The sequence below is a fragment of the Tyto alba genome, unplaced genomic scaffold, assembly GCF_018691265.1.
Source record: "Tyto alba isolate M040663 unplaced genomic scaffold, T.alba_DEE_v4.0 Super-Scaffold_2, whole genome shotgun sequence".
Taxonomy (NCBI): domain Eukaryota; kingdom Metazoa; phylum Chordata; class Aves; order Strigiformes; family Tytonidae; genus Tyto; species Tyto alba.
Genome location: NW_024881282.1, coordinates 43,695,105 through 43,718,177, shown reverse-complemented (window position 1 = coordinate 43,718,177; position 23,073 = coordinate 43,695,105). Strand labels below are relative to the sequence as shown.

Genomic DNA, 23,073 nt, shown 5'->3' with positions numbered 1-23,073 from the left:
AGCAGCTGAGGGGAGGGGGGGGGGGAAAGGTGCATTAGCACTTAGGAATATGTTGCAAATAGCAGTCTGAGTGCCAAAAACCCTGTTCTGAGGTGCCATATGGAAGAAAATATCTGTTTTTCAACAAAAGGGATAAAAAATGAACAATTCTCCTGAAGGCTATAAACATTTTTCCTAATTGTTTCTTTGTGTCTTTCACATTTTTGTCTGAAAACTTCAGTGAACTGAAGCAAACAGGGAGTACAGAAATAATTCCTGATTGTGAAATTTTATGTCACTAAAGACTGAAACCTGAAAACTGGGTCTATAAACACAAGTGCAGGGAAGGCAGTTAAGCTACTGAACACAGAAGCATTTTAGAAGTGTGGGGCAAGCAGCAGAAGCTCTCATAAAAGTCCTAGTAGATGTTCACCCCATTTATGAAATTAATATAATCCTTTGGAATAAAGACTGGTTTAGAAGAAAGGTGGTTTTCTATACCTCATACTGAGATGAAGAAAGAGGAAAGAGGCCCTGTTCCAGGTTCCTGAGATTCAAAGGTTCAAATTCTTGGGAAATCTGCTTTGACAATTGGTTTTGTGAGAGAGAAGGGAATCTGAGTTTCCGGTTTCTTACTCTGAGTTAAATGAAAGGTCCTGTTTCCCTGAAAGGCTTTTGAGGCTATTTTAATCATCTCGGTCTATTAAGTACAGCATTAAATTGAAGAAAATAAAAAAAGGGAAAAATTAGATATAGCTTTTGTTTTTCAGCTGGTATTGGAAGTAGTTATTTGCACTGGGTTAATTCAGATAAGCATCTGGCCCACAAGCTATCCTGGCACAAAGATTTGGGGCTTTTTTTGTGAACTGGGAATTTTTCCAAGACATCCTGACTACTGGGAGCCGAGTGTCTGACCAAAGTATGCTCACCAGATGGTAGATGTTTCCATGCGGGTAAATATTAAAAAGGTCTAAATCTATGCAAACTGGGAAGTAAGGCTGGGAGAGATTTGCTGTTGTTTTTCAGTTTTAGTTGCCTGTGCAACTAATAAATATCAGAAAAAAAAATAAAAAAAGAAAGCTGAATTTAGTGGAAAAAAAGAGAAATGTCTCATAATTTGTTACTGGATCTGACCTATTGTTAATGACTAATTTGGGATATTTTAGACTTAAAAGCTTTTATTTTTTTTCCTTTCTTTAATATCTTTATTGCTTTGTTATTTGAAAACTTGCTCCACTAAAATGTGATAGTTTGACAAATACTGTCAAGAAGGATTGTTTTGTGTAGGTAAGGAAATGTGGAAAAAAAGAAAGCCTGTTTTAAGGGCCAGATGAAGGCTTTGTGCAACAAGGCCCCTATCAGCCACTACTGCCTGGTGGGGCAGGAGCAGAAAGCAGTGTGGGGCAGTGCCACTGGCACGCCAGGTGCCAAGCCTGTCAGAATATTTAAAATACTGATGAAAGTAGGTTTCCACAAAGACCCAGCATTAAGCAGTGCCTTTGCTGAGCTCTTTTCTTCCACCAAGTCCACTGTCAGGGCTGTACCTTTAAGCAAAGTGAGGAGTGGGGAATCAAAAGCTGGCAAGTGGTAAGGTTTTAAACCAGTGTAGCTGTTGGCTGGCTGGATGCAGGTTGGAGGCCTGTGGTGCTATAATGCACGCTGAAGGAGTCTTCTAGGTGATGTAGCATGCCAAGTTTGGCTCTACTACCCAATCTCAGTGGGAGTAGACACCTCTCTAACTTAAACATCTGCATAAATGTTTGCTGGGTTAGTAATTTATCCCAGATTTAAAGCCACGTAGGCAGCTCGAGCGTACACCTACACAGCACGGTGTAGTTCAACCAGAAAGCAAGCTGGCTTACATGACAGAAGATTTATAGCTGAAGTGGCATAGCAAAGTTGTGCAAAGTTAATAGAAAAGTTCCCACTAAGTGCAGTGAGCTTTAGATCACGTATCCACAGAGGCACATGAAATGGAAGAAATGTCACAGTGAAAAGGCAGGGCAGCAGAAGAAAATGTTCTTTAGCTTTCTTTGTACTGAACTTGAAATATCTAAGACAGCTTATAATTCTCTCTCATTCTTCCCCTTCTACCAGAAACCTACTGTTTACAATGCCTTTCTGTTTATTCTTTTTTTCACTGTATAAGTGTGTGCCTGCAGTGAACAAGGGAGTAGAAAAATCTGGATATGAAGGTGGTGATGAAAAAATAGGTGATGTAGAAATACAACCAATTTTTTTTTCCTTTTTGCTCTTCAGGAAATCTATCACTATGAAAATAAATAAGTAAAAACAACTACTAGTCACTAATTAACAAACTAATGAGACATATTGACCAGAACTTTACAATATTTTTTTCTTTAGGAAGAAACCTGTTCAAACTTTAATAAGCATTGAAAGATCTGGGTTCATTGAACTAAATGCATGAAAACCTGATGGGCACCTGGCTTAATTTTGTGGAGGTGATGGAAATACATGACAGAAAGAAACTGGGTTTCAGGAAGCAGAACTGAAGAAATTTCTTCTGCTGCTGAAAGAAGAAATGAAAGTTTGGGAAATGGATTTTTTTTAAGTAATATAGTCTTAGTTGTGCATTTTGTTTCTCACAAAGTCCTGAAAGAAAGATACTCTATTGCTTTTTAGAACAGATAAATGCTTAAATATATTTTCATGGCTTAAATACATTTCCTCAAATATGCTGTAATTACAGTGGTAGAATCCAGTTTCATACCAGAATACACACGTTGCTCCCAATCCCTTGTTCTAAAATGTTTATGCTAAAGCGATTGAAAAGAATAAATGTATTCTTTCACTTTAAAAGAGAAAAAATAAGATTTCAAATAGAAAAAGACAAGAAAAATATTTTACCAATAGTTTATGATCAAGGTAAATGTAATAATTATAATCAATATTAATGAAAAGTAACATCCATTTATAAAATACATGTAACGGTTTGGCAAGATATATTACCCCAGAAATTATATTCTATGGAATTGGCTTAGTATCAGAAGAAAGAGTGATTAACTATAGAAAAGTTAATGTCCAAATTATTTCTGACACACAGCTTTGATCAAAAAATGGTTTCTCTCCTTAGCCAGAGAGCTTAAAGTCTTTGGTGCAGAAGGCAGCTATAGATGTGGATTTTTGTAACTTTTTTATGAATGCATTTATGCACACACATGCATGGACTTACTTACCTAAAAAAGCCTTACCTGACTTTGTTTATTTGTTTTTGTGTGAGGAGCACTTAACACAAACATGCTTCAGCAAACATTTTATCTCCTTTGAGGGAATACATTGCATATCTCATTTTGAATGCTTAAAAAAAATAATGGACCTTTGAAAAAAATTTGCTGTCTGTGTTGTGCCATTTGTTCCTGAAATGTAAGAGTTTCTGCGTAAACTAAAACTACCCCTTTCCAAAAGAAAAATACAGGTGTGCATATGGGAGTGAGTTGAGGTATCAGGAAGAAGGAGGACTATGTGTTGATTGCAATATACATTCCTGAGGGAGAGAGAAGGGAGGAAACATACAAAAGAAATTGCATCTTTGAAAGGTAGCAGACAACCACTAGTTACAAGACCTGTTTTGGGTTTGTTTTTTTTTTTTTTTTTTTTGTTTTTTTTTTTTTTTTTTTTTTGTTTTGTTTTTTTTTTTTTTTTTTTCTTCCCTTCCTTGAAAGGCACTATTCAGCTCTGTGAAGGAGAGAAACCTGGCTCACTTTTCAAGTGCAAAACCAGACTACTGCCAGGAACCATTTGCAGGAGTGTTTAACGAAACCAGTTTGCTTTATGAGATTTTCACAGAGGTAGAAACCTATGCATATAATTTTGACACAATCAAATAGTGCACGCTTAGAGTTCTATGACAAAAAAAAAGAATTAGCACTTCTCCCTTAAAAGGGTGTCTCACTACAGTATGCTTATTGTCTTCTCAGCAGATGTGGCATTTAAATGTAGTGAGCAATGACCAAATGAAGGAAGTAATTCTGAGAAATAAATGTCAGCAACAGTCCCAGTTTCCTGCATGGAGATGAAAATGGTTTGTCACTATTTACTCAATATGATGTTCATTTATTCAGTATTGAAATTAAGGAGGGAGGGAGGGATTGCCTGTGTGTGCTGGTGAAAGTGTAACAGGAAATTAGAATAGACTCTGAAGTTGCAGATGAACTGAAATATCCCAAGTGGCATTAGCTCAAAACAAGGGACTTTCAGTAGCAGCAAATGTTGGTATAAGGGTTTAATTTATGCCTTAAGATCTTAGTGGTGCAAGGTATACTAAGGAAAAAAGAACACTTTAAATTGCAACTTTAGACTTCAGTTTGAGACAGAACTCTAAATCCAGGTTATCAGAACAAGGTGAACATACATTTGAGAAATCAAAGTATACAATAACTCACTGTCAACTTTCCTTTAAAAGTATGCTTTTTTCCTCTTTGGTTAGATGCACTTTTGGCCCAAGTTAAACAAATGAAAACGTGGTATCTGCAGTAAAAGAAAATTCAATAGTACTGTGCTTAAAGAGAAAGGTATGAAGCCAAAAGGCCTTTTCATATCTTACATTTATTTCCAAAAATATTACACATACTGTAACAAGGATAGTAACTGCTCCTTGTTACATTTCTACTCCCACTCTGGTAGACATAAGTATTCCAGTGCTGCAGTAGAGCAGGCTGGACAGACGGCCAATATTGTTCTTTGTGTACCACGTCAGTGTATATGCCCAAGGCAATGTTTTTGAAAGCTGAATCTATTATTTTCATTGAGACAACAGAAAAGAGCAGTTCTAGGGGGCCATCAAGGGTTCCCTTTTGCTGTAAATGGGTTAGTACAATCATGATACCCTGACAAACAACCACCTTTAAATCATTATTTAGTTTAAATGCAATCATAAATTAGAAATATACACACATAATATTTATGAAAGCTTTTCTTGCCATCCTGGTATTTTCATCTTTTCTACTTAAATTGCTCGGGACAGATGAAGCCTGATCACAAAGAAACCTCTGAACTTGGTTTTAAAAGTTAGTCTTTTGCATAGTGGTTATTTTTTTCCTGGTAATGTCTTTTTTAATGTCTTTGCTGGATGTAGTTATCTAGGAATAAAACCCACTCTAATAACACCAAAGGAGAGCCCAAGAAACTGAACACTGGGCTCACGCTGGTTTTCAAAATATGGTACATGTCGGTAAAGAAATAGGAACATTTCATAAACACAGTACAAACACAGTACCTTTGAGACTGAGAATTCACAGGCTGAGATTTCCATGGCTGCCAGGCAGGTTTTCCTGAACTGGCAAAAGCAAACCGAATGTTAATGAGTAAATAACAAGAAAGAGGGAAGGCAGCTATTGAACCAGCTGAATGGAGGAAACAAGCATCAGCTTTTGATGTTCAGCCTTACTCATTAAATGTGAAACTCTTACATAAGCCCAGAAAAGGGCTGGCAAAGGGTTTAATTAACAATATAACCCTACTTAAAGTACTTTCAAGTTCTCCATGGAATTTTAAGAGCCTTTTTAAAACTGTCAGGACAAAGTGGAATTTTATTTGAGAATTTGTAATAGATAGTATGACAGTTAAAAAAACATCTAGGAATGTGGCTGAAAAATAGCCTAGTATCTGCCCACATGCCAGTTCAGTTTTATGCCAATTTAACAACAAACTACTGTTGTGAAAATGTTAATGTAATTAATTTTTCTTTGTATTTAATTTAATTGTTAAACTAACATGTAATAAATAGTGCTATGGATTCAAGGTGGAGATTCATATTCCTTATTTAAATCTGAACAAATTATTTTAATTGAAATTGCATTTATGAAGAAGATACTGAACATCCCAGCTGTGAAGAGTGGTGCTGCTGATAGGAAATTATCTGTAAAGGTTTATATGTATCAAATGTTTTTATCTAGATTTATAAGTTATACATGCAACCATACAAAAGAAACAGATCTCCTATATCTCTAATTATATAGGAAATGAACATTCAGGCCAAACCACAGTCAGTAGAGACAAGCAGATTTTAGACAACTATTGTACGCTGAGATGACTCTGGACGTTCTCCTCCTTCTCTCCATTTACAGCAGAAGCATCAATCTAGACTTAGTCTACATCTCTGCTGCTAAGGGCATGTATGCCTAGGTGATACAGAATGTATTTGCTGTGACAAAACCAGGAAAAGAGGCAAGAACTTGGAAAATGCCATCCAGAGATACCAAAATATATCTGTTTGGAGATTATTTTCATTTCAGTCTTCCAGGATTGCTAAAAATGAAATGGAAAAGATAAGAAAAACATTTGTTTATATAAAAAAAATAAATATTTTACAAAATCAACACTTTCAGTTCTTTATGATATATAGGCCAATCCTGCTTACTCTGAAGTGAGTAGAAATTTTGTAATTTCCATCTCCAAGGACTAGGGAGAAAGTGCAGTGATTAAGCCCCTTGTTTTACTTTATCTGAAAAGCTGATGGAGTGATGGAGACATTTCAATCCATTTGTCTTTGTATATAGAATATGACATCAAAATCACTTAATTTGTTTTCATTATAATACATTTGTATTTTCCACCTGTGTGTTGCAAAACATTATACTGTTCCATTTGAGGATATGACACTGCTTGAGCTCATGATACATAATCTGCATTATTACTTATAACTTAATACTTACTGAATTGTAGCCTAACAGAACTGCAAATTAACATGAGAGTAGTAAGAAGTACCATTTCCATCACAATCTCTGAAACATTTCACAATGCAAACTGATTGCATCCACAATTTTTGAGATGGTTAAGTATGGGTTTTTAAATAGTTTTTAATAGTTTTCTAAGATGAAATATTTTCTAAGGTGTTATAGTTTGCTATTTATTTAACTTTTAATAGTTCAATAATGAACAAGTTCCCAATTTCCCTTTATAAAAGCAAAACCATTAGTATCTAATACGAGAATACTGAGCGGACAGCGAAACAGAGCATCAGGTTAGAACACTGATTGAAAAATAACACATTCATGTAACACCTTAGTGAATTATCTTTACCATAGTACATATAGTAAATATGCTAAAACTGTTTTGCCTGAAAATTACTGTCTTCTGGTTTTTTTTTTTATTCTGCACTAAAATAAGGGCTCAGTTCTTTTAATTCAAAGTGAGTAGTATTTTACTTTCCAAGAATTCCCTATGTCAGAGGTATTAAACTATGTGAAGAAAGGTAGAAGACAAACTGGATCTTACTTGACAAAAGAAAAAATGGCCCAGGGACTTTATACAATGAGAAGTCCCAAACATTGCCAGTGAGAACAATACATGTATATTAGTGAAGAATAGATCCATCAGTGTGTGAAGACCATAGTGTAATATTTTCAGTATTGGCATTTCAGTATGAAAATATTGATGTTCAGTCCACAGCTGAACCCAGGAAATACACACCAACAGAACCAACTGTATACACCAGTGAATGGAACTCTGTGACACTGCTAATCTTCTGCTTCACCAGTGAAAAAAAAGAAAATCCAAACTTTCAGAAGTTATAGTGAACATATACATGTCTGATTAAATATTTTCAGAAGGCAATCATTTCTTTTAGCACATGAAGAAAAAAAGTATCTTCAAATAAATTTTTCTGAAATCTGCCTGAAAATCAGTTATCATCGACTTCATTGACTTTATGTTTTTGTTTTGTTTTTTGTTTTTTGTTTTTTTTTTCCCCAAATTTGGCACCTTTTTTTCATGTGAATGTGTTGGATAAAATATGCATCCTGTGAAGAGGAGCTGGGAGGCATGCACTGAGGTGAGTGCTCAAAACATTAACTTACAGAACCGTGTTCTTGCCTGTCCTCAAATGAATGTATTGTAAATTATTTTTTCCAATTCAGCCAAAATTAAACAGGAAGAGTGTTGCATGCCTTTCATTCCCATGACATACCACACTATCCACACCCGAGGAAAATGTCCTTTGAGGGCCTTCACTTTGCATTTGTGGGTTTGACCCTCTCGGACTGACAACATTCAGATGAAACTTCTCACTGCTATGCCATGATATTGAAGATGAGACTCATTACTGCTGATGTTTTAAAAAGAAAAGCAGATTTGTTTAGCTCCTAATTCAAAAACACCATTTAAATTGCTTCAGGCTTATGTTGAAAGCATTTAATTTGTACTAGGCCTTCACACTGTTTATGGTTTTGATTGCAAGAACATTTAAAATCTTGGGATTGAGTACAGTTTCCATTCTAATTTAGAAGATTGGTTTGGACATACTGCATTTCTGAATAAAAGTAAAGGTAATGTTCCTGATTAACCTATTTATGTTTGCTTTGGCACTAATAGTTAATGATCAAGGACAGGAAAAATAGAAGAGTGACAGTTCATTAAAAAAGCTACTGTTGACTAATGACTAATTATCAGCTAATTATTTGATAATCATGAAACATCACTGTTAAAAGGCAAGTCCTTTGTAAGTATTTATAACTATTTGAGATTAGCATATATTTTTAATTTTAAAAAATCGTGTTATTTTCCACTTCAGATTGAACACATGCACCACATCTAATCTATTTTACTGAAGATACGTATATGCTGAATAGAGAATTAGGTGTGTATTAAGGAATGAAGAAACAAAAACTTTCTTTGAGAAGAGGATGCTTTTCTGAATTATGTAGAAGCATATGTCAGAAGATTTATTTTAAAATGTACCTTACCTCTGTATTGGGGGATTTGCCAAACCTGCACCTGAATTTATCAGGATTTATGAACCAGGAAAAGCAATTGCATTGCTGTTTTGTGTAGATTTTTGAATAATTTACCCTTCGGAAATAGCCATCTGAGGTTTGGACATACTGAGTACAGTAGTTCAATACAGGCATTCTTGAAATTTAATCCTTGCCTTCCAGGTTTAACTAAAGCCTTCCAGGTTTAACTAAAGCCTTCCAGGTTTAACTAAAACCCATGCAATTAGATGATAACCACAGTATTCATGAGATGACAATACAGTGTTCATCTGTGTCACAATTGATACTCATGGATTTCTTAGTGTGTCTACTGTGATAGTCTGGAGAATTTCTTAGAAGAAAAAAACCCATAGATTCCACTAATCCAAATGTATGCATATAGTAGAAATGTATGCATATAGTATAAATCATAAAGGCTATACAGGCTTCCTGTGTGATGCACTAAAAACTGGGAGCTGACACTGAAGTAATGAGGACTGAGGGAACTTTTCTTCTTATTGGCTAAAGCCATGCAAAAGAAGCTTCCAGGGAATAACCAGAGGCAGTGGGAAGATGTCTATGAAACTAACATGAGCAGAATTAGAAAACTTAACAAAAAAACACATGTTAATTTAGAAACATACTAATTTTTCATTGAATCATGATTCTTCATTTTGTGTTTGCTCTATTGGCTAGATGTCATCCAGGAAAGACTGATGATTACATTCACCTCCAGGTGATTAACCCAGTACACATTGTGTCTGTATCATACATGGACTGGACATGTAGATATGGAAGGCATACCAGTCATTGGAAAATACGCTGTAGTATTCAGCTATGTGCAGATTTCTCACAAGGAGTTCTGCATATCATGAAAGAACAGCAAATATTGAAGCTGAGGTCTGTTAAGATGCCTAAGAGAACAGTGTTGCCTTTGCAGTGCTTGGGTTTGATAGTGACATCTGTACTCAAGCAGAATGCTTGCTTACCGTGAGGCCTTTTGTTCGAATAAGGAGAGTAAATTGGTCCCCTAAGTAATACAGAATCCAGGTAGTGTTTGTTTCAGTGAAAGGACCCAGGAAAAAGAACAAAGGATATTTGTTGAGACAGAATAACAGATGCAATTATCTATTTTTTACATAGTTGTCATGTCAGATTTATAATTTTACATACATTCCCTTTTGAAAAGAAGTTGCCGTGATTAGCCACACTATTTTCTTACAGTGCTCAGAATGGAACTGCCAGTTTCAGGACAGATTTTCTTGTCACAACTGCCTTTAAAAGAAACACATCACCAACTATTGTACAAACGCTTACTACCATAACATTTTAAATTTATATGTGCGTAAGGTGCAATTTAATTTAATTTCACAACATAATGGTCATAGCTTTTAATCTTTTGGTAATTAGAGGATGTTCTGTTTTGTTCTGTTTAGTCCAGAAGATTTCTCTTACAGAGAAATAATAAAAAAGGGGTTCAAGATCTCAAGAGAGGTTTCAGAACTTTGCATTTCTTATAAAATTAAAAATTTTCAACAAATAAGTGTTTTTATATTGCCTGGCCAAACTAGTAAAAAATAAATTGCTTTTCTTGTTTTGTAATTTCCCCAGATTTTCTCTGTCTCTAGTGAAGAGCTGGAAATGTCAGTTTTTCTGAGGAATGGCACCACTTGGGACCCAGCTGATTGTATGCACTCTGTACCTTCTCAGGTGACTTTGCTTTATTGATTTGGTGTTTGAGAAGTCCAAATGCTAATGCTCCTAATGATCAGCCATTCTTTTTGAGTTTTAGTAACAAGTATTCTCATGCAGTTAATATCAAACAGAACTTTGTGCTCTACATCTGTTATTTCAAAATTCCCATTTTTGAATTCTCCTAGTCTCAAGTAAGTAGTACATTTTCTCCCTTTTTTACTCCCTACAATCTTTTCTCCTACTTCCAGGGCCCCATGATGCAAAATGTCATTTTGCCGGTCTTCAGTTCCAGTGACAACTTTAATTTTACTGATTTTAATGGGCTTTTCAAATACAATTCCATAGAAGTCTCCAGTAGAAGGAGCTTTGCTCCAGAAATACTCATCAATGCTGCTGTAAGCTTTGCTTGCCTCATAATTTTCAAATACATTCATGTTGGTGTGCAAGTTTGCAGGTGGGTTGTCAGGGATATCAAATGATTCCTCTTCAAAATCATCATCCTTTAGCTTGTTTTCAGCCCCTTTGTAAGATGAGTAATATCCCATGTGTTGGAACAAAGATGGCTTAAAACGTATCACTTCCTTTTGAGCTAACAACCCACGAAAGTGGATGAGCAGCCAATCACAAGGCATTTCTTGGTAGAACATCAACAAAAAATGGGCCAGGCGTGGGAGGTCATGGGAATGGTAAAGCTTTCCAATGTACCCCAGTTTGGAGAATTCCAAAGTCACCCAGTAGGATCCTTCTCGTGAGGTAATTACTTTCTTAACAGCAGTCAAAAAATTCTTTGAACAGCGAACGTCATCTTCTAGCATCACATAATAGTCAGAAAGATTAGCACAAAAATTAAGAAGGAAAGCATAATCTACATTTTGTTTGGATCGAAACTTCACACGGTCCTCTGGGTCATTGTAATTTCTCTTGAGGCCATCCAGTACAGGATAATACTCCTCAGGGACATGAATAACTATTAATCTGCCGGCAATTATGTGATGTGCAAACTTCTGTGAAATATCCTGGACTATCCCTTCACACCAGGCTGAGTCAAAATCTGCCAGCTGCACTACCACTGCGATTTCTTTGAGTTCCTCATAACTTGACTGCTCAAATATGGACTTGATGGTCTCAAGCAAGTAGTTTCCCTTTTTCCGTTTCACAGAGGATAGTCCGATTGTAAGATACCCTGTACAAAAGACAATTCAAACAAAAACTGAGTATCTGATGTTGGAAACCACTTTGTCACAAAGCTATCCTCCAGAGCTGTGCTTATATTAAATAGACTTTTTGAATGGTAAAAACTGAGAATTTTGGTATGTGAATTTTTTAAGTTGCATGCAACAAAGGACATTTAATGCCTTTTCATGAAAGAAGAAGCATATTGCAAGCAATTAGACATATGGAGACTATTGCATTAAACACTCACTTATTAATTTCAAGGAATGGCATGTAGTAGACAAAAGACAAAGCAATGTGCACGTATATGCCTGGTAGAGGAAACCACATAGACAATGATAAGGCTGCAAAATCTGCTAAAAGAAAAGGGAATATGAGATACGATTAACAGAATATTTTTAAAGGAACTATGAAATGCAGCACAAAATTGTGAACTATAGATTAACTGCCAAACTTTTATCATTTTAAGCACTCTACAAGACTAGTTACACTTATACATAAATTTATAGTTTTATGAATATTGCATAGATAACTTTTTTGTGTTCATTTTTAACTGAATTTGTCCAATTTTTCCTTGTTAATAGTTCATCTTCTAACCCTCTTTCAGAAGTCATTGAGCATTTTATAGGGAAGTCCCTCTTCCAAGATGTAATTTAGATATTATTCTGAAGTAGAAGAGAATTTACTACTGCATACCTGTGCTTGTATAAATAATTTTTAATGCTGCTACATCTTTCTAGGGAGAGATGCACCTTAAGGGAAGAATTTTCATCTCTGCTGTTTTGGAGTCACTGCCATTGCATTTCTACTGGCAGTCCAAATAATTTCATTACAGATATTTGATAATATATCTCAATTCTTCTAGCTTCTGATGTAAAAAATATTAAGACTTTATAATTGACAGGGCGTACTTTAGTTGAATTTACACCAACTTTCTTAAAATACTGTGGTTTTTAAAAGACTGCTCTGATAAAGTCATTTGGAGTTTCCCTCAAGACTTAAGTCTGATCACAATGCAGTTGTACAGTGAAGTACAACCCCCAAAAGACATTTACACTGCCTACAGAGCCCCAGATTTCTCCAATCTAATTTGAACAATCTTTACAGCTTTCTATGAAGAGCAACAACTCACAGATGATTTTATTTTATCTTCTGTGCTTGGACTTCTAAGCCTTGCTTATGTTTGTGAAATGATTGATTTAGAACCCAAAGGACACCTGTCTAAAAGCTAGCTATGGCCATAGTTCACTTCAAGATGAAATTCCTGAACCTTGCCTGAAGTCAGAATAACTAGATAGTCTATCTGTAGATGGCTGCGAGAATCCTCTTTGCTGTCCCCATAATAGAACAATTCACCTCCCTTGTTACCACAGGTAAAGGAACAAGGAGATCCATTCACAGCTGCTGGACTGGCAGAACAGGGGACTGTGTATCTATGTGACCCCGAGCACACCTTAGATCAGATTTACTGGTTACACAGACAGAAGCTGACAGTATGGTCTCAGAGGGTGGTTACAGACCACCACCAGCACATGCCTTGCTTTCTAAATCATGTCCCTCTGGCTTTGGGGGAGATCTGCAAAAATATGCTCACACAGACCATCCAGGGATTGCCTGCAGGACGACTACAAGTCAAACACTTGGTCAGAAGGTAACCAGGCTGTGGGGTGGCCACTGCTAGGGCTGAGCTAGCAGCTGCCCAGAAATTGCTTATGCAGGGAGAGAGCGAGCTGTCCCACTAACTCTCCGAGATTGCCACTGCTTAACTCAGACCTTCTTGCCTAGAAATAACACAGTCACTGTATGGACTTCACCCATTTTTAAATTACCTCATTTCATAACATTCAGATTTCAGTTACTTACTTTTTCTTGGCAAAGGCGTGCCAGCTAGGTAGCGATAGGAAATGTTTATAGATCCTGAGAAATTAGACAAATCTTTAAAAGTGTGAACATAGCGCTCTGGGCTGAGCTGGTGCGTGGCTGTTTCTCTGATTAATTGCTTGTCCCCTTCCTATTAGTGAGAAAACAAAAAGAGTAGGAGAGGGAGAGAGACAGAGAGAAACACATTTGTGAATGTCAGCCAGAGAGGAAACACGGACAGGCAGGTTTCCAAGAATAACATTTTCCAGTGTCAGCTTTCATGAAAGCATGTAGATGTCACCTCATTTTTAAAAAAAAACCCATTACTGAATATCATACATTTCTGGCTACAGAAAATCTACCATAACCCTTCAGATTATGGTAACAGGAAAAGAAAAAAAAAAATAGTATTTTGGACAAAAACTCTGGAAAGGTTGCAAACACTAAATTATTGCCAAAAAATGCTGCATTATTCAAAATAGGGATCAGAAAGCATCAGTCAGCAACAAATGAGATAATTTTCATAGATGGAGAAGTGTGTGGGGATATTTTCTGAAAATGTTTTCAGTGATTAAAAAAGCCACCAAAACTGTTGTAAAGGAAAGATGGAACTAGATCCTCGCATCTGGCTCATTTTGTCAGTTTTCTGAGTAGCTTCAGCTCAGATTTGTGGTAAGAAGAAATGCATGTGATCATCCAGATGGCCAAAGCTTTCTCTGGATTTGATGAACGCTGTTTGATGGTATAGAAAAAAGGCAAATTTATCACTGTGCCTCCTCTTCCTGCCTCCATCTCCTGTCTTTTTCTTCCAGGAGGCTTCCCTAGCTGTAGTAAAGTCACACAAGGGAAGTAGAAGCTTCATCAGGACTACCCTATCCATAAGCTCAGTTGGGTCTCAGGGAAAATCTGTTCTTTAGTCCTTCAGAACAGGGAAAATATCTAACAGGTTGTAGTGTCATGGGACTGAATTTAAAGGTAGGAATGCTTCTTTAATTTACATGGTTTGATTCTAGTCTGATGACAGGCCAATGTATGAATGAGTTGATTTCTTCTGATGTGTACAATATGTTAACACACTAAAAACTTCCTGATCTGACATTAAATGGGGGCATTGTGCATCCATAGTACTGCTGCTAACAAGAACAACCACAGAAACAGTAAACAGCACTCATATTTAAAAGCATAAATATGCAAATATGTGTCAAAGATATATTTTATAGCACAAATAAATATTTCTATAGACTTATCCTATGTTTATTTTAAGTTCATTATTTTTCTTTCATAGAAGTAGTAAATAATTCACTTCTGAGCTTAGTAAAGATCTTTGGAAGACATCCAGGGCCATCTACCTGCACTGTTACGCTCTCTTGATCAGCAATGTCTCTCCAGTAATTTCTAAAAAAATATTTTTAATTTCTAAAATCAGATTCCTGATTAAAATGTAACTCAATGAGCTAGGAAAAGAATGCACCAAAGCTTCAGGAGATTTTCCATCAAAACCGTCACGGGGGAAAAAAAAAAGGCCAGTCCAAAAGCTTAATTTTTTTAAAAACAGCCTTTCTTTAATGTCAAAACATCATGTGACATTGGTCCCAGAATGGAACACCAAAATTCTTTATTTCATAAGAAGGTTTTGAAATGGAAACCCTTTCTGCTGAGGTTCTTCTACATAAAAAGTTTCAAAATGTTTAGAAATAGGGAATGTCAGGACAAAATGTTTTGATTTTAACAAGCAAAATATTTAAACTGACCACAAAAATGTTCTTTTTTTTTTTTTTTTTTTCTCTTTAAGAAATGTCTTTTGTGACTAGCCAACTTTTCTTAAGTTGTTGTTTTCATTCCATTGTTGAAGGAAAAACAAGCTGAAATATGGATTTTTCCAAAAATTTAAAATCTGGTTCTTCTAGTTCTGACTACTATGCAGAGATCAGTGAAGCTGAAGAGATTGATTAACTCTCTTTAGCCATCTTCTCTAATTTTCTCTATGATGGTTCTGGCTGTTGTATGTTAAATAACCTCTAACTTACATTCTAGTGTTTGATGGAGCTTGAGAGATTCCTGTGGGTGCTATGGGATGAAATGCCAGAAATTCTCCATTCCTAATAGAGATACTCTGGTCCACTAAGGATGCTGTGTCAGCTACAAAATTACTATTGTTTTCATAGTGCCCAATATAATTATTAGTATTCTTAGAAGAGTGCAGAAGGCATGCTTCACTTACAGTTCACTTACAACTCAGAATGTGTATTAAAACATCACTGCATATGTTGTGATACCTGGTTATATTTAATTCAGTATGTCTTCAAAACATTTGATCAGATGTTGTTCACACGCTGCAGATGAAGCATCTTAAACTGCTCTCCTGACATACACGCATCAGCACTGTATACCCCTCCTTGTCAAACATACTTAAGCAATCTTCCCAGGTGGACCCTTTCTTTCCATTTCCACAGCAAATGCCCTGGAGAAAACAGTGAAAGGATTCTTCGGACATGTGTGAGTCTCCGAGTGAAAAGGAAAAGTCATTCTCTCCCTTCTTAAGATTTGTCACAATGATTGCCACTTTGCTATTCTAATGTCCTGGAAAAGACCACTCATCATATCTTACATCTGGTGAGAAAGACACCAGCCCCACATCCCCTTGCACAGCCTGATGCTTGAGACTGGGAAGAGAAACTCAGGGTCAGTTGCCTTCCTCTATCAGTTACCTTCAGAAGATACTCCAGGAGGAAACTTACTGCAATTAAAAAGTCAGAGGGCCTTCAGGGCCCTGAGGACTTTCAGATGCCCATTCCCTGAGGGGAACTGGTTAGCCTGCTGTCCTTGAAATCTATCCCCAAGTGTATTTCTCCTCACCACCAACACTGAAACTGCTCTTCTTTTACCTCAGCAGAGGAAACACACCAGACAAGTTAACGGGAACTGTCAGACATGATCAGGAAAGTTGAAAACAATAATAAATAAACTAAAAAGTCAAAAGCCTAACACATTTGAAAAATGCTTGATGGACCATAAAGGTATCAAGAGATCTGGGAGAACTGTCAGGAGACTTGGCAAGAGACTTGGCTGGGAGCTACATGAATGCAAACATGCCAGAACTGTGATAAGAGAAGCAATGAAAGAGAGTGAATTTCTAAAAAGGGGGGGGAAAGGAGCAAATTAAGAGTAAGACAGTGAGCCATCTGGGGAGCTGGCAAGTAGGACAGGAAAAGATTTCAAAGACAAACCAAGAGGAACACCATTAGCAGTGATAATAAAAGCACTTTCAGAAACATCTGGGGGACTTTGAAACAGTTCATGAACAGAGAAGAAGCATCAGAGAAAATACCACTGGAAAATAAAAATGTGGAAATCCAGGTCAAATTCAATCACCACCAAGAGAAGATGAATAAATAAAACATAGTGCAAAACCTTAGTGCAAGCACTGTTAGAGAAAACAATATGTTTGTAATGGAGTAGCATGCTAGAAGCATGGGTTGTCTTTTCAATGGTTTAAAAAGTACTAACATAGTCTTAATAATATTGTAAATAATTACAATAATTATAAGTGATGTTATAAGTAAAATATTTTAAATTAAAATCACCAGCAAGCTATCTATGGTTCTGATCAATTAATGTAAGGTTTTTACTACTTGTGTGTCACATTTTTTTCATACTAAGATGTTTCTTTTCAGATCCAGTCAAGATATGACTTCACCTTTCAGGATATTGGAAAGCCCATACTGTCCCAGTTCAATGAATTAGACAAAGGGTGGCATAGGGGATCATAAAGCCACTCAGTAGTTCAATTAAAGATCTAGAAAGAGAACTGTCAAATCATAGCACAATGTTGCATATTCAATTTAATCATTTTGTTATTTGCAAGCTCCAGTTACTAAGCTACCATGTTCTTTTACTGGGCCCAGTCCAATTTCCAAAGAACTGGAGATTCAATCCATTAATCAAGTCTTTAGGGCTTACTTGACATTGAGCACTGAGACACCCATAGGTTACATATAAGCTGTAGAGTTATGTTACATTGTCAGTAGCTTACTATTATAAACTACTGTTGAAATTCCTAACACAAATCTGTCCATAAATCTTTTTCACAATCATAAACTTATACTATGTATCACTTATGTCTAATTGTTAATGCTGTAGCACTGAACCCACCAGATGTAAGTCTGAGAAACAGAAAGTGAGAAAAACACAAAATAAAAGCACTAAAAAGCAATCATTAATTCAAGGAACTTAAACTACATGGCATTAGTGTAAGTTCTCTTCTATAATTATATGTCTGTAATATTGTTTAATACAATATTCACAGGTAAGATTTGCAGTGTGAATTGAAAAATGAGCTCCTAGGTCACGTGAATATTTCAGATGTAGGCAATCTTCAACATTAAAATTGAGGAAAATCTAGAAGTATGAAAAATACAGGGGACGTTTTGACTCAAAGGAATATAACTAATGGAGATACCTCCATGTTTTGGTACATTAATTATCTCCCATACTTCCAATAAACAATTACATGTTTACTTCTGTGAAAGGGACTGTTAGGGTTTTACTGACACACCCTGTGTGCAGTATATATATTGATAAGGTGGCTTAATCATAAAGGACACATTTTGAGGATACTTCACTGTTAATGGTACACTAGCAGGAGAAATTGCAGGAATTATGAACTTCACTGCTTAACTACATGTGTGTCCTGTTCTGTTGTTCTAGGATCATTTTTTCCAGCTAAAAAACTTACCAAAACATAACCATCTTCAATGTACAAGTTCATGAACAGCAAGCAAATGACAAGGACTCCTAAGAACGACACTGCTGATCGTTTCCGCAAGCATCTCATTTTATCAAAATATTTCAAGCTGTGTCTCATGTGAAGAAAGGCATACAGTAGTGTCACCTATGAAAGAAAACCACAGTATTACAAGAACTGCCCATCTTATAAACATGATAACATACCTTCATGATAGCATACATGATAGCATACATGATAACTTACCCTCAGATACATGAAATCCCTTCAAGCACACAGACTATACTCTTTAAGGTGGAATTAATGTCATTTAATCATTGTCATCTTCAAGTTTAATATATAATCTTAACTATAATTTAAGCTTCCTTTTTTTCAGTTTTTTTTTTGTTTGTTTGTTTTTTTTTTTTTTAAAGCATACTTTTTTCCTACCCATTTTAGACTGGAATTATGATGTCACTGTGGCAGGAGTGCATCAGCAGTTCAGTTTCCCATGTATAACTGTCAGATCCCAACTTGATGGCGAGAGATGATGTTGTGCATTGTTTCCCTGTGACCTGTGTCTCCTTCCAAAGTCATCTCAGGCCAACAGACAAGGAAGAAGCTATTGCATGTCTTTGTATTGCTGCCAACAGGAGAATTCTGGATACCAGAACTACCAGGCACAAATGAGGTACCTTGCCTGCAATGAGAAGGCAGTATCAAAACTTTATCCTTAGACCTCTGTACAGGGATGGAAAAACTCTCACTAGAGGTGTCAGTTTCTCCAGAAGAAGAAAGGTGGATGTCCACATTAGGCCAGACACTTCTAAGCAAAGTATTAGAAAGTCCTTACTGCCCTAATCAGATGAATCAGACAAAGAAGGGTGGCGTAGTGAAAGCCACTCAGTAGTTCAATTCAAGATCAAGAAAGAGGACTGTCTAGTCATATCTCAACGTTACATACTCAGTTTAATCATTTTACTATTTAAAACAAGATGAATGCTTTTCTTGGCTATCAAATCATAAGCATTAACCTACATGTGTTTGAACAAGAACTGGCCACAAACTAGAGAAACAGACTCCAGATTAGACTGTCCAGACTTTGAAGGATTCTTAACTAAAAAGTAGATTATAAGGTTGTTATTTATGTTCTCACTTGTTTAAGTGCAAGTGTATTTTGGCTATTTTCCATAACAATATCTGTTTTTTCTATCAAATTTAATATATAGAAGCCATGTACAAATGAAGAGTTTAAAGCTAGCCTATATGAAGTAGTAAATAACACTTCATGTGCAGTGGGTAAACCCCGCATTTAAATACCTTAATTTCTGAAAGTGCTGAACATCTAAACTGACCTAAAATAGGCCAAATTATGAGTTCCATAAAAGATTTATCATGTCTGTGGAAAAGTTTCTGGACTAATAACAAAAAGCCCTTCCAAGTGAAAAATTCAATCTATATTTGTTTTGCCAAACTGATTAAATATGTCTAACAATCTAAAATATGAGTCCATTAGACTCTAGAGAATGGGGAGGTAAATACATCAAGTATTAGCAATGCAAACATTTAACTGTAAGGTTTTGTATGTATAGATTCAAGATAAGCTGCAGTAAATGGACACCGGTTGTACAGAATGATCTTAAAACCACTATGGTGAGAATAAGAACAATTTACATGTTGCAGAAAGGAAAAAAAAAAATATAGACTTCTGTTCCTGTTTATTTGAGGGTGGGATGAATTGCAACAGCCTGATTATCCTGAAGCTGAAAAAGCCCAATGTAGCTATTGTTTAAGTTACAGCAATTATTTCCTTTTCCTTAATATTTAATGAAAATATACATCAGGAAGGAGCTGTTAGAGCCATGAATCTCCAAACTTTTTCCCCACCCCTACCTGTGACAGCACAGTGGTTGCTGGGTGTCTGTGGATTTTAGCAGGTTGTTGTGGAAATGAAGGCTTGGTCCTGTTTTAGAAAAGACCATGTTACACATACAGTTTAGGTTTCGTTTTGTTTATTTTTTTTTTTCTTTATCTTTTTTCTCCCGATATAACTACCAATTTTCAAATCAATACACTCTTAAAAAATGATCAGAGGATCACTGGATGGATTAAATACTGACACTTCTCAGATAATGGTGTGAACTTGCCTGACTATTGAAAGTTCAACTGGTCTGGATTGGAGTGCTTGCTGCCACTGGCAGCTTCAGGTGTAGACATGCATTACAGTTGCACATACTTAATTTTTTCTTTGGAAACTTATGAATAAACAAGTGTTTTTTCAGTCACGGAATGACTGTATGTGCCATATTTGCTGATTGGACTGCAGTATTACACAGTTCCCATGTCTTTGTTCTGAGCAGCCTGACTAAAGTCCCTAAGGGGGAGGAAGGGGTGTTTACAACTGTATTTGCTGATCATATTACATTAATTTTTTGCCACTGCAGTTTTCATGAGATCATTACTATGTTGGATTAAGAATAATAAAAAAATGAGGGAATTACGTGGGTCAGACTGAAGGACGATAGAACTGTCATTACTAAAGCTGTTGCACAGAAAGTGAAAAGCCCAGTATGGCCACAGTTCACTTGCATTTCTTGTGTTGGTTTCACATGAAGTCATTACAATGTTCCTGTTTTACAAACAGAGTCCGTGAAACAGTTGGAAGCAAAACACCATTCCAGGGAGGTTTCTTTGTTCATAAAACCTATTGGTAGGTTCATACCAAGGGAAGGGACAGAAGCGAAGGATCCCCCACTTAGGAGGTGACCCATTGCAAACCCCACGTCACGGAGGAGGCACTGACGCCATCACCAACGGCAGATGGCACTGCGGACACACACTTGTCAGCCTTCAACCTGCTCCTACATCTATTGCTTCCAACCAGTTTGTCTGAAAGTATTATTTGACATGCGTATGCTGTAAGGCTTTAGCTAAAAATGTGCTCAGTCTCATACATATATACATACAGAATCGCTTACATCTTCCTAGAACGGCTGCTTCTTGCAGCTCTGTTTCCAATCTGTAACATTGCATTGTGGAACACTACGCAAGTGAAATTTGCAAGGGAAAAAAAGTAAATTTTGCCTTTTTTTGCAGGTGATGTCAGTCATCTTTTGAAAAATAGTCTCAGAACTTCCCACAGTGAGATCCTCGATGTTCTTTAAGACCATTTGAGCAGAAAATTCACCATTACTCAAAACTAAGACTTTGATATTGAAAAAAAAGGCTTCAATTCTTAATTAAATTCTGAAGTCACAGATTTGTTTGAAGACATTATGCCTTCATTATTCATGCACAATTAAGTAGCTATCAGGATGGTATAAATGCAATTTGTTTCATAAAGCTGGCATTAAGCAGTTACATGTAATAATTAATAAACATGCATGAACTGCAAAACTTTTTCTTTCTAAATGTGATGTATTGTTTTCCTCAGTCTCTTCAGAGAGAATTAAGACCTCAGATCTCTATGCACATCCATGTGTTGCTAACACATATACATGTGCAGTTTACATAGTAATATGAAACTATAATTTTTTTGATTTTCTAAAATGGTACAATGAAAAGGCAGTGAACTAAAAAGTGTAATGACATACCTTTACAATGTGAAGAAGCTGTTCTTTATGAGATCTGCATAAGTGTGAAAGCTGTGTAAAGGCTAAGACTGAGTTTCACATGATAATATGATGTTTTCTCTTGTAGAATTTGCAACACTGAGAAGATTTTAAAAAATTGTTTAAAAAAGCAAATCCCAAATGACTTTCCAGGAAGAGTTCATTCTTAAGAAGCCAAGTTGTTGAAATCAACAAATGAGATTAAAATATTTAAAGTTAAAGATACTAAAATTTTTAAACACATTCCAATTTTGATGTCAGTGTAGCTGTTCCCAAGAGGAAAATATGAGAGAATGCAAGATTTTTTTCCTTATTTTCTTTTTTTTTTCAGAGGAAAAGGCTTTTTTGCCAGCCTCATAGTCATTTTTCCAGGCCACATACATGCACACTCACTGTGATGAACCATTTCATATCCAATCCACTCTAATTCATCACTTTCTGACAATACTATGGATATGTGCTTTGTCCTGCTTTCAGAGATTATTGTTTACATTCCAGATCTGTTTCATCCTCAAACAGATACATAAAAAGGCCCTGAAGTGTTCCTTTACCCTTAAATATGCCAACCCAGGTTAATGACAGCCTTACCTAACCAATACAGAGATAACACACAAAACCCCATGATTGGATTATTAAATCCCTTGTAAATTTTATTGCAATCCATGATCTGACTAAAACACTCAGAAGCAGGTACTTCATTCCTCTGTCTTGTGACATACCATTCTACCATTGTGTAATTGAATTGCGTTACTTGCAGTTCTTAATGCTTGTCCAACTTGTTTTTTGACTTTTATTTTTGTAAGGCTGCACATGATACCACAAGGATTGCATTCAGTCCTCTTTACAAAGTGGCAAATGAAACACTTCCAGGAAAAAAAAAAAAAAGGAAGAAAAAAAGGAATTTTTTTAACATGGTTATTATTAAATTTTGCATGTGTCATGGTCTTATTATACAAGATAAAAAAAAAAAAAAAAAAAAACAAACAAGCAAACACTAGGTTGTGATACGTTTGAGCTATGGTTGGTAATGAACTGGAGAATTGTAATGGATGGGATATTCCATAGGGCTCAGATATATTCACAGCAAGATTCACTGTCTGTCTTACTGGAAGCCTGGAAGTACATATGAAATGTTTAAGGCTGACAGGCAGGGTGTTTGCTGTTATTTGCAACAGGAACGTAAAAACTGGTCTGAGGGAAAGGAAGGTTTAACTCAGAATGAAGCTAACAAATCCAGAGGGTAGAGCTCAGGTGTTACACTGGCCATAAGTACATTTTTTGGATGACTTACTGGCTTACCACTGTGTAGCTCCACATGCTC

The 23,073-nt window shown here is 36.1% G+C and overlaps 1 protein-coding gene across 5 annotated transcripts in view; it reads right to left on the bottom strand.

Moving 5' to 3' along the window:
* Window positions 1–6,179: 6,179 nt before the first annotated feature.
* MGAT4C (MGAT4 family member C) overlaps window positions 6,180–23,073 on the bottom strand; it is a 440,656-nt gene continuing 423,762 nt past the window's right edge. For 4 of the 5 annotated variants that reach the window (XM_033000009.2, XM_033000011.2, XM_033000012.2 and 1 more), the window contains 4 exons: window positions 18,154–18,309; window positions 13,422–13,569; window positions 9,680–11,568; window positions 6,180–6,246 (listed from right to left, as the gene is read on the bottom strand). In XM_033000009.2, coding sequence (XP_032855900.1) covers window positions 10,412–11,568; window positions 13,422–13,569; window positions 18,154–18,282 — 1,434 coding nt within the window. In that variant the 5' untranslated portion in view covers window positions 18,283–18,309 and the 3' untranslated portion in view covers window positions 6,180–6,246; window positions 9,680–10,411. Of the gene's footprint in view, window positions 6,247–9,590; window positions 11,569–13,421; window positions 13,570–18,153; window positions 18,310–23,073 lie in introns of those variants that run through there. The other variant, XM_033000010.2, reaches the window with a different exon arrangement.